We start from the raw sequence: 12,251 nt of genomic DNA on the forward strand, positions 1-12,251 counted from the left end.
AGAAACAATGGAACACTTCTTGCTGAACTGCCGACGCTTTTCCTCTCAGAAAATGAACTATTGAAATTGTAATGCGGCACCTTGGTCTGCCAGTTACTTCAACTGTACTGTTTTCATTTGGGGCTTCGGTGCTGGGGCATTCGGACGGGAATATATGCAGTGCTATAGAGAAATTCACATGCGAATCAAATCGACTATAATATTTAAATTATGCCTTGATGACATAATGATTTTTGGTGATTTGGGAGCTTATGCAACGTGGTCTAAGCTAAATCTAGAATTCATTACAAATAACTCTTTATTCTAATTGATTATGTAGCCTCTATGAGCACATTAAAATTTCAGTCTATATGATCCGCACGACTCTTGACCGATCCCCCTGAGTGGGTAAGTGCCAATCATCCTAGGATCATCATCATCATCATCATCAAGCCCGAAAGAGAACACGCTTGTCAATACAAGCAAAAACGAAAACGAAGCCTTAACGTGCTTCTCAGAACGGCCTGCCTTTGGTCCCCGGCTTACCAGGGACAAATGTGAGGAAAAAAAAAAAAAACATTCTTAGGATGCAACATCAGGAGTCGCCGGTCGCCGCTACCGTCTAAAACCTTAGCTTAAGAAATTAATTCACTCGCTGAAGCAAAGGGTTTTTAAATGAATTGTTTAGCCGTTGCAGCGGAGTTGCTCCGCTTTTCGTTATGCCCCGTGGCGAGACCTGAAAACCATCATCATCATGAAACGACCCGCGCTCTCTTTGTCCTCTTCTTCGTCTTCTGCTTCGCTCCCAGAACACGTGCGCCGATGTGCCCGGCGCGGGATGCAATAAATCTGAATAGCGACAGAACGAGTACAGAGAGAGAGAGAGAGAGAGAGAGAGAGAGAGAGAGAGAGAGAGAGAGAGAGAGAGAGAGAGAGGAGAGAGAGAGAGAGAGAAATAGACAGAGAGAGAAACAGATAGAAAGAAACAGATACAAAAATGGATAGCAAAAAGAGAGAGCAAGCATAGCCATGTATAGTATAGTGTCACGTGGTCGTGACGTCGACAAAGACAGCAGTCAGCACGTCCGAGATGAAACTGTTTATTTGGCCGAACTTGTGGCCGGGAAACTGAAATTCAATCTACAGCAATACACTGATAGCGGCGGACAGAGCGTCGACCGTCGATCAACTGACAAGCGGTCAAGCGCGTCGGCTTTTATACAGGCGCTATCGAACTTTCCAGCGATATCGCTGGTGGCTGCGCAATCTCTAGAATGAGCTCGAGCGTTCGCGTCTTGCGCGCAATCTTAACAAAATCATCTACAACAATCATGAAGCTTCTCGAAGAATGAGGCGCGGTTTGCGCTGAGCGTTGCCGACAGTCTTTGTGGGCGAATGCAGCAGAAGTGATAAGAAACATACGTGGCAATGCCCCCCTCTGAAAAAGCATCGTCCCGATGCTTAAAAACAGAACATGAATACATGCAATACTAAAGAAAACTAAGCACACAAACATTAGAGTCCTCAGGTGCGTTAACGAGCATAGTACGGTTTAAGGCGCACCACATGCACGACCTCGGGTCGAGCTCGGCGCCTCTGAGAGTTCGTGATGCCGTCGGGGACAACCTCGTAGTCGAGTGCGCCGAGACGTCGAAGTACCCTGTACGGTCCGAAGTATCGTCGAAGAAGCTTCTCGCTCAGTCCGCGTCGTCGTATTGGCGTCCAGACCCAGACACGGTCGCCGGGCTGGTACTCCACGAAGCGTCGTCGAAGATTGTAGCGACGGCTGTCGGTGTGCTGCTGGGTCTTGATGCGCAGGCGGGCGAGCTGTCGAGCTTCTTCGGCACGTTGTAAGTAAGCGGCGGCGTCGAGGTTTTCTTCGTCGGTGACGTTCGGTAGCATGGCGTCGAGGGTCGTCGCCGGGCTCCTTCCGTAGACCAACTTGTACGGCGTCATCTGCGTCGTTTCTTGGACGGCCGTGTTGTAAGCGAAGGTCACGTACGGAAGGACGGCATCCCACGTCTTGTGCTCAACGTCGACGTACATGGCCAGCATGTCGGCGATTGTCTTATTTAGACGCTCGGTGAGGCCATTGGTCTGCGGGTGGTAGGCGGTGGTGCGGCGGTGGCTCGTCTCGCTGTATTTGAAGATCGCCTGAGATAGGTCCGCAGTAAAGGCGGTACCTCTGTCTGTGATGAGGACCTCTGGGGCGCCATGTCGCAAGACGATGTTCTCCACGAAGAATTTGGCTACCTCTGCGGCGCTGCCTTTGGGCAAGGCCTTTGTCTCGGCGTAGCGGGTGAGGTAGTCAGTTGCTACGACGATCCACTTATTGCCGGAATTCGACGTCGGGAACGGCCCCAGTAGGTCCATCCCGATTTGCTGGAACGGCCGGTGAGGTGGTTCGATTGGCTGCAGAAGTCCCGCTGGCCTAATCGGCGGTGTCTTCCGTCGCTGGCAGTCTCGGCAAGTCTTAACGTAGTGGGCGACGTCGGCAGCAAGGCGTGGCCAGTAGTATTTTTCCTGTATTCTGGCGAGCGTGCGGGAAACACCAAGGTGTCCAGCCGTCGGGTCGTCGTGTAGGGCCTGGAGGACTTCTGGTCGCAATGATGAGGGCACGACAAGAAGGTAGTCGGTTCGAAGTGGCGAGAAGTTCTTCTTCAGGAGAACGCCGTTCCGTAAGAAAAACGACGGCAGTCCTCGCTTGAATACCTTCGGAACAACGGCGGTCTTGCACTCGAGGTACTCCATAAGGCCTCCCAGTTCCGCGTCGGCTCGTTGCCTTTCGGCGAAGTCATCGGTACTTATAGTTCCGAGGAAGCAGTCATCGTCGTCGTCTTGCGGCGGCGCATCGACGGGGGCACGAGACAGGCAGTCGGCGTCGGAGTGTTTTCGTCCGGACTTGTACACGACGGTAATGTCGAATTCTTGAAGCCTCAAACTCCATCGTGCGAGACGACCTGAAGGGTCCTTCAAGTTAGCTAGCCAACATAAGGCGTGATGGTCACTGACAACTTTGAAGGGCCTGCCATAGAGGTAGGGGCGAAACTTTGACGTAGCCCAGATGATGGCAAGGCATTCCTTTTCTGTTGTGGAATAGTTGGCTTCTGCCTTGGATAGTGACCGGCTAGCATAACTGATGACCCTTTCCTGCCCGTCAATCTTCTGCACAAGGACGGCGCCGAGTCCTACGCTGCTTGCGTCGGTGTGGATTTCCGTATCGGCGCAATCGTCGAAATGCGCAAGTATGGGTGGCGTCTGCAGGCGTCGTTTAAGTTCTTGAAAGGCTTGCACTTGCGCCGTTTCCCACCTGAATTCCACGTTAGTCTTCGTGAGAAGCGTCAGTGGTTCGGCGATTCGTGAAAAGTTTTTGACGAAGCGTCTGTAATAGGCGCATAAGCCGAGAAATCGGCGCACGGCCTTCTTGTCGGTGGGTGGCGCGAAGTCGGCGATGGCAGCTGTTTTCCGCGGGTCTGGGCGCACTCCAGACTTGCCGATCACATGACCCAGAAACAAGAGCTCGTCATACGCGAATCGGCACTTTTCTGGCTTCAAGGTCAGTCCCGAGGTCTTGATTGCTTGAAGTACTGTCTCAAGCCGCCGGAGATGCTCGTTGAAGGTCGAGGAAAACACGACGACGTCGTCCAAATACACAAGGCACGACTGCCACTTCAATCCGGCCAGTACGGTGTCCATGACGCGCTGGAACGTCGCAGGTGCCGAGCAAAGGCCGAAAGGCATGACCTTGAACTCAAAGAGGCCGTCGGGTGTTATAAATGCGGTCTTTTCTCGGTCTCTTTCGTCTACTTCGATCTGCCAATAGCCGGTCTTGAGGTCCATCGACGAAAAGTACGTCGCGTTGTGAAGTCGATCCAGGGTGTCGTCTATCCGTGGGAGGGGGTACACGTCCTTCTTCGTGATCTTGTTCAGGCGCCGGTAATCAACGCAGAAGCGCAGTGTCCCGTCCTTCTTCTTCACTAACACCACGGGTGACGCCCAGGGGCTCTTGGACGGCTGGATGATGTTGTCGCGTAACATCTCGTCGACTTGTCTCTTTATCGCGTCGCGCTCTCGAGTCGAAACTCTGTAGGGGCTCTGACGGAGTGGTCGAGAATTTTCTTCTGTTATAATGCGATGCTTAGCAAGGGGCGTTTGTCGGACCCGCGATGACGACGAGAAACAGTCCTTGTATTGCAGGAGCAGCGTTTTGAGCTGGTCTTGCTTGACCTTCGGAAGGCTCGGGTTAACGTCGAAATCTGGTTCGGGACCTCGATTCGTCGAAGCAGGTTCGGCAGCATCGAAGAGGGCGAAAGCATTGCTGGCGGCCACACATTCGTCGATGTAGGCAACCGTCGTACCAATGTTGAGGTGCCTATATTCGTGGCTAAAGTTCGTCAACACTACCTTTGCTTTGCCATCACGCAGCTCGGCTATGCCTCTTGCGACGCAAACCTGACGGTTCAGGAGTAGGTGCTGATCGCCCTCGATGACACCTTCAAGGTCTGCGGGTTCTTTGGTGCCGACGGAAATAATGACGCTGGAGCGCGGCGGAACGGTCACCTGCTCTTCTATCACATTCAGTGCATGGTTCCGTGGCGTCGCGTGGGGCGGTAGCGCTTTGTCTGAGGTTAGTGTTATCGACTCAGACCTCAGGTCGATGACGGCGCCGTGGTCACTTAGGAAGTCTATTCCAAGTATCACATCTCTGGAGCAGTTTTTTAGGATTACAAAGCTCGCAGGATAAGTCTGGTTATTGATGGTGACTCTCGCCGTGCAGACACCAATCGGCGTTATCAGATGACCTCCAGCGGTCCGGATCTCGGGGCCTTCCCAAGCAGTCTTAACTTTCTTCAACTTTGCTGCGAACGGCCCACTGATGACGGAATAGTCGGCTCCAGTATCGACGAGAGCGGTGACGTTGTGGCCGTCGATCAGAATGTCGAGGTCGCTAGTCCGCCGTCTTGCGTTGCGGTTATGTCGCGGCGTCGGGTCACGGCTACGTCGGTTTGCACCGCTGCTTCCGCGTTGCGTCGTCAGGTCTGTTTCCGGTCGTAAAGTTTCGTCTTCAGGACGTGGTTCGGCGTGCGGCGGGGGCTCAGAACATCGTCGTGGCGTCGTCGTCGACGGCGGAGGATCTTCAGCATTTCGTCGTTCAGCAACCGCACCTCCATCGGTTGCTGCCCTTAGTTTTCCGGATACGGGCTAGGCGACCGGCTCCGGTTTGGGCCAGTGTACTGCCGGCGGTGCGGTGACATGTAACGGCCGGGCGACGGGGAGCGGGAAGGTCGTCGTTCTTGCCACTGTGTTCCGGTGAGGTAGTCGTCGATGTCGCGAGGCCGTTCGCCTGGTTGCGGGCGCGGCGCGTTGACGGCGAATCCGCGTAGCCCCATCTGACGGTACTGGCAGCGGCGGTACGTATGACCGGCCTCCCCGCAGTGGTAGCAGAGCGGGCGGTTGTCAGGGGCGCGCCAAACGTCGGTCTTCCTTGGGGCGTAGCGCGGGGCATAGCGCTGGGCGACAGGAGGACGGTAGGGCGTTGGTGGTGGTGGCGGCGGCGGCGTCTGGCGGCCGAACTGCTGCGGCGGCGCGGCGTCTTGACGTGGACGAGGAGCGGGGGCGTTGCGTCGGGCAGCTGCAGCATAGTTCATTGCTTGCAGCTGCGGCTGCGCTGCATCGGGGGTGCCCAGCGACTGCTGGATTTCCTCGCGGACCATGTCGGCGATCGAATCCACTTGAGGCTGCGCTAAAGGCAACAGCTTGCGCAGCTCCTCCCGCACTATCGCTCTGATGGTTTCCCGTAGGCCGTCGGTGCCTAGCGAGTGCGCTTCGGTGTAGCCTGTCGACATGGTTGAGCGGTTGTACTGCTTCGTCCGAATCTCGAGGGATTTTTCAATTGTTGTAGCCTCCTTTAGGAATTCGGTGACAGTTTTCGGTGGGTTCCGCACCAATCCTGCAAAGAGGTCTTGTTTCACTCCCCGCATAAGGAAGCGGACCTTTTTTTCCTCAGGCATGGCAGCATCGGCCAGGCGGAAAAGTCGCGTCATCTCTTCCGTGTAGATAGTGACCGTCTCATTCGGTAGCTGTGCTCGTGTCTCCAGCAAAGCAGCGGCCTTTTCCTTGCGGACGACGCTCGCGAAGGTATTAAGGAACGTCGTCCGAAAGAGGTCCCAGGATTGAAGGCTCGATTCATGGTTCTCGAACCACGTCTTCGCGGCGTCTTCTAAGTAGAAGTAGACGTGGCGCAGCTTCTCTTCGGTGTCCCAGTGGTTGAAGGTGGCGACTCGCTCGTACGTCTCCAGCCAGCTCTCCGGGTCTTCAAACGACGATCCACGGAAAGTCGGTGGCTCCCTTGGCTGTTGCATCACTACCGTTGTAGGTGGCAGGGTGTCTGTCATCGTCTCGGCGGTCGATGTGACGGTCTTCGGCTGTCTGGTGTTTTCGGGAAGGAGCCCGTACTCTGGTTGTATTCCCTTCTGCCGGCGGCTGGTTCGAGGATCCTGGTTGTCCTTAGAGTCGTCTTCTTCTCGGCTTGGGCTTGGGTCAGCGCCCCGCGGTGGCGTCCGGATCATGAAGCAGCACCTCCACCAGATGTCACGTGGTCGTGACGTCGACAAAGACAGCAGTCAGCACGTCCGAGATGAAACTGTTTATTTGGCCGAACTTGTGGCCGGGAAACTGAAATTCAATCTACAGCAATACACTGATAGCGGCGGACAGAGCGTCGACCGTCGATCAACTGACAAGCGGTCAAGCGCGTCGGCTTTTATACAGGCGCTATCGAACTTTCCAGCGATATCGCTGGTGGCTGCGCAATCTCTAGAATGAGCTCGAGCGTTCGCGTCTTGCGCGCAATCTTAACAAAATCATCTACAACAATCATGAAGCTTCTCGAAGAATGAGGCGCGGTTTGCGCTGAGCGTTGCCGACAGTCTTTGTGGGCGAATGCAGCAGAAGTGATAAGAAACATACGTGGCAATAGTATAGTATAGTATAGTATAGTATAGTATAGTATAGTATAGTATAGTATAGTATAGTATAGTATAGTATAGTATAATACAATATGATATAGTATATAGCAAGGCGTGGGAAAGGGAAGTGATGGTGAGCAGGATGGAAAGGAGGAGGTGAGATGGTAAAACATAACATAACCTTGCATAGCAGGGAAGGAGGTTGCTGAAGAGGGAAAGGAGGAGGGGAACGCTACCAGCTCCGTTGCTCCTCAGTCTTCTCACCGCTAGTGCCTATATAGCTGCTCCATTTTTTTTTGTACATACTTACGCCTTGATGGGCTATTGCAGGAGTGGGTGTGAATACAGAACACCGAATACAGTACACTAAACAATAAAGACAATATGAATATAAACAAGCAATATGAAATAAATGTTTTTATTATTCAATTGTTCATAAGAATAAATCTAAAGGAAGAGAACGAGTACACCAAGGCAATGAATTCCCATATCACCTATAGTGGGCATGTGCCACCCTGTGCAAACACGCACAAAAAAAAAAACAACAACAATAACAACAACGACGACAGCAAAGATGGGCGCCGTGGCCGAGGCGGCGCTGCGCTGCTCGACGGTGGTGCGCGCTGTCCTCCAGCGGCTGCCCGCCGAGGACCTCTTCCTGTGCGCACGCTACGACGAGCTCTGGGAACGCGTCGCCGCCACGCTGCTCAGTCGGAGGCTCAGCTTCTTCGCGTTGCTCCAGGACGGCGACGTCGGCAGGGCCACCTCGGAGGAACGGGAGCTCGTTCAAGAACTTCGGTGGCGCCTCGGGCTGGCCGAGAGGGCCTGCCGACGACCCGCCTCCGCCATCGTGTTCAGCTGCTGCGACAAGTCTTACGAAGCGCGCGCTGTGGCGTCGTGCTTCCCCGACGGTACGAGCGTCGCCCAGGTAAGGGTCATATAGGTGTTCTCTATATATAGCATATATGCTTATAACATATACTTCTATATATATATAAGCGATATGCTGATAACCGACATTTCTTGATCATTTGTCATCTGGGCTTGACTTGCTCATTCCTGTTCTTTAATTTATTGGTTTTTGTCTTCTTTCTGCACTCAGCCTATTTGTCAGAGCAGACTGTAGGTCTATAGTAGGTTGCAACTTAAGGAGTCCGGAGGGACCCCGCCCAGACGACCGAAGCGCGGCAGCCAACCGCCTCCGCGACTGAAGAAATAGTCCCGCTCATGCACTCGGCAACGTTCTCCGCAGGCGGGGTCACCGGCCGTCCGGCTCATGACGTCAGTCTGTAACGCGCGCCCATTGGTGCAGGCTTGTGTGCATCCGCCTTTGAGGAGTTGTATCCGACTGTAGTTTGTTATCCATAAGCACTAAAAAGGGAAGCAGACAGCTGACTGGCGCTAGTCCGCTGTCTGCTTCCCTTTTCACGTGTTCGTCGTTTTTTTTTTTTTTTACGCTATTGGCCGCGAGATCGACCTATAGGTGGCAGCACCGTCGCCGCGTTAATGTGGAGAGGCCGTCGGCAGCGCGTATACAAATGCACAAAACGGCGCTTCGTTGTGAGTGGTTTGAGCCTATTGTCGGCGAATAAAATGCGTTGATTGCAGCTTACTGGTAATATATATGCTCTTTATTGATGAATCGATGCACAAAGATTATCCAACGTTACCATTACTAGTAAGATAAGCGCAATCTGCTGATGAAAGGGACGCTCGCCCTGGATGACAGTCTGCGCTTACGCACTATATGACGTTTTTGGTTGTTTTCTCTGTACGTGTTTAGCTTGTGTTCTGTGTACTACGCACTGCTGTAGCACGACTGAACTATTTAAGTGTTTACTTCTTGTTTATTTATATACCAACCCATATTCCTGTGCAATGAGTTCAATAGCACTGTTCGCGCGAATACGCATACGCATTTTTTTCTATTGTTCAGTTCTCCATGAAATGTAGGAAAGTTGATGAGTTTAGTCAACAAAGCTTCGTGATGGACAGCGCTTTAGCGTCACGGAGACGTTCAACGCGTACGCACTTGTTCTTGCTCCAGTAACAGAATAAAAACAGGTAAGGGTTTAGCACAGAGCTTTCATCGATTGATTACGTGTACGACAGTGATGCAACAAAGGTCCGGTTATTTCATGGAATAAGTGCCTTTTTTTTTTTCAAACTAATGTCCGCTCCGCTGCCTTCCACCTTTTTATAACAGCTCCACACAAACGCTCAAGATAATGTAAAAAAAAAGGATGAGGTTTCGCGTGAAATTATACGATAGAAATGTAAGGCACGCCATCGGGATTGATTTTGAAAACTTGGATTCTTCAAAGCGTATCTAAATCTAAGCACACGGGTGGTTCCGCATAAATTTCGTACCAAGTTAAATTGCGCGCGGCAACTCCGTTTTATCGCTGCCGTATCATTCCTTTGTCTGTTTTTTTTAGGGGACAGTTTAAGTAACGAAGTGTCAGATTTCACTTGATAGAAATATTTCGCTGTAGCGGGTTCACGACCGTACAATAAAAGGACATCTTAACCACAATTAAAGCTCACTGCATAACCGATGAACTACAGTGCCACAGTTATACACCTAATAACAACGCGAAAGTGCATGGCCTAGATCCTTGTTTTTGTTTACCAACGAGTCGCTAAAACGGTGCCTTCACACACTGTTTAATGCTCCTCATGTTTGGGACCATGCCAAGCGCACTTTAGGATGTGCTTGAACCAGAAAGCCGCACCAACACTGAAATGATTTTGGCGATCGAAGGGTACGACACCAATACACAGCCCTCTCGAAATTCGCATTCACTGATATTATTATAATGCGCATGCAGCCGAGTAAGCCCATTTGCTTCTGTACACCATGTTAGGTATACGTACGAGCAGTTAAACTCGCGCTAACACAACAGAACAAACCGCCCTTTGAGAACGTGCAGGACGTGCGCGCACATGCAAACACGACGTGGCTACCAGACGACGCAGGGAGCAATCCACGCTAGGCGCGCTTCAGACAGTAGCCGCCAGGCGGCGACTCCGCTCGATCTCGCGGCCAATACTCATTCACCCACTCTGTCGTTATCCGTGTAAAAATGTAGCCTTTAATTTTAGCGGTGTGTCTACGAGTAGTGCAAGTCGAACGTATGTTAACGGAATCACTTATTTCGATTAATGTATTTCATAGGCTGCAGAGCCGAAAAGGTGTACGGCAACGCCACAAACGCAAACAAGTTGTAATGGAAAAACGAAAATATGTATATTTTAGATCCAGCGGACAACCCTTACATGCGTCTAATGCAGCGCCAAGACTTGCGGCCGCGCAACGTATAATAAGCGCTGTAATACCAGTGCCTGTAGCAATTTGCTAACAATATATAGGCTGGCAACTTCGGCGTTCATTACTCTTTTTATTCCGAAACAATGTCAGGACATGAGGGAAGCATGCAGGCGCGTGTTTGTGTTTGCAGTGCGTTCATCAGTGTTTGCTGCATCAGCTATGGACTATTACATTCTACGCATGGGCGCTGCCATCTTGGGCTGTGAAACGAATGTTTTCTTATTTTTGCATGTCGGTAATTAACAGGGTCATGAAACCTCGAATGAACCAACCCAACTGCTTGCATGTGTCAGTTTAGTTTATATATATAGTTGTCAAAGATACAAAACGGTAAAGCTAACAGCCCGATATGGTTCCACGGAAGCCCACCCGTACAATAGTCTATCTGCCTCTGATTCAACCGCCAACGCCGATACCGGGTTCGGCAGGGCGTTCGCACCTAATTCAATTGGACCTGCAGCAATTTCTCGCCGAACATGATTGGCGCACATAGCAGTCCACGCTTTGGACTGCAAGTTCTCTCGGTGCAGATATAGATCAACGAGCCGTTTCACCTCAATTTTTACCCAGGTCGATGTCCTCTGCCCCGTCCACTTCCAGAAGCGCGGGGTCAAGGAGAGGCTCGCGGCTCGCCTCTGCGTGCTGGTGTTGTTCGATAGGCCCGGCACCGAATTTCAGAGCGAATGGCTCCCGTGCGTCGGAGGCCACTTGGTGGAGGACGTCGAGGCCGCATCGACGGCCTCGAGGGACGTGGCGTCGCTCGACAGCGTCAAACGTCGGCGTTGTCACTGCGGCCCGAGGAAAGTCACGTACCGTCACCTGAGGACGGGCCAGGCGGCTCGGTTCGCCCTCTATGCAAGTAGCGTGTTCAACCGGAGAACGTTTCGGAGGCCACCCAGTTTGTACCATGTTCCAAGCTGCGTTCTGGGCACCACGCGTGTCAGGGTGCTCAAGCACTCCGCCGGCAGCTGCTACGGAGTTCCTATCTGCTGGGGCACCACTCTTTTCGGAGGCAAGACGAAGGCCGCCTCCGTCAAGTACCGGGGCTCCGCGACGGACGTCCAGGTGTCCAGACACTTGTCCGGCGTTAGAAGAGAGTTCGGTAGCGTCAGAGACGCCCTGGTACTTTTCTTTCAAGAGGATGCCCTCAACGCTCCCGCCACGGAGGTCATCTGGAGCGTGTTCGGTAACGCCGCGGCCGTTCTGGGAATGGCGGCGAGTTCACTGGCTCTGGACGTGAACCGCGTGGCGTTTAACCTCGATCCGGTCAGTGACGCTGAGTCATCGAAACGCCTGGAAACACCCGTCGTTGTAGCCGTCCTTCGAATTTAATGAGCTAGAGGTGTCATCAAGTTGTGCTATGACAATCTATGACTGACGTGGTTATGTGTATACCACAAGGCAGGCGTTCGTAAATACCTTGCAGTCGGGCTCACACAAAGTTAGCATGAACAGTGATCGAGCAAAACGGGTATTCAACCTATAGCGTAAAAGCTATTCACCGTTACCAGCTTCAGAAGTCGGAGTGCCGCGAATGGAATGGCCAAGTCATGTGTTAAAACGTAGCTTAAAACTATATCAAATGGCCGACGTTGTCAGCTTCGGAACAAGTCGAGTTACCGCACAAAAGTGACCAGAATGACCAACTACGAATGAACCGACGCTATTTCAAAGACGGGAGCTCCACCTGAGACACACAGGACTTCCAACACTGGTAATCTTGAGTAAGGACTTTGGCTTTGGCTATGTCGCAGTACAGGGACGTTGGCATTCTATCTGTTTGCCACTTGCTAAGCTCCATACGGGGTGCTTTAAGGCTGTATTTAGATAAGCCAGTGAGTAGTTTCCTGCAATGAACATGAGATATTTCCATTGAACTCGAGTGATGAAAGAATATGAAAGCTGTGAAAGGTAACGATTCCGGGCCATTGGATTGCTTGAAGACATCAGTCAGCGGCCAGTAGACTTCCCAC

General features: G+C 52.1%; 1 protein-coding gene across 1 annotated transcript; it reads left to right on the top strand.

Moving 5' to 3' along the window:
• Positions 1-7,512: 7,512 nt before the first annotated feature.
• Positions 7,513-11,620, top strand: LOC119375020 (uncharacterized). Its single transcript, XM_037645220.2, has 2 exons — positions 7,513-7,875; positions 10,849-11,620. The coding sequence occupies exons 1-2, from the start codon at positions 7,522-7,524 to the stop codon at positions 11,608-11,610; spliced, it is 1,116 nt and encodes a 371-aa protein (XP_037501148.1). The 5' UTR covers positions 7,513-7,521; the 3' UTR covers positions 11,611-11,620.
• The last annotated feature ends 631 nt before the right edge of the window (positions 11,621-12,251 follow it).

The sequence above is a fragment of the Rhipicephalus sanguineus genome, chromosome 11, assembly GCF_013339695.2.
Source record: "Rhipicephalus sanguineus isolate Rsan-2018 chromosome 11, BIME_Rsan_1.4, whole genome shotgun sequence".
NCBI classification, from domain to species: Eukaryota; Metazoa; Arthropoda; class Arachnida; order Ixodida; family Ixodidae; genus Rhipicephalus; species Rhipicephalus sanguineus.

Excerpts from the sequence above, each read along its gene's own strand:
- LOC119375020 (XM_037645220.2), top strand. The coding sequence starts at position 7,522 with ATGGGCGCCGTGGCCGAGGCGGCGCTGCGCTGCTCGACGGTGGTGCGC. Across the intron at positions 7,876-10,848 it reads ACGGTACGAGCGTCGCCCAG|GTCGATGTCCTCTGCCCCGT; the intron begins GTAAGGGTCATA and ends ATTTTTACCCAG.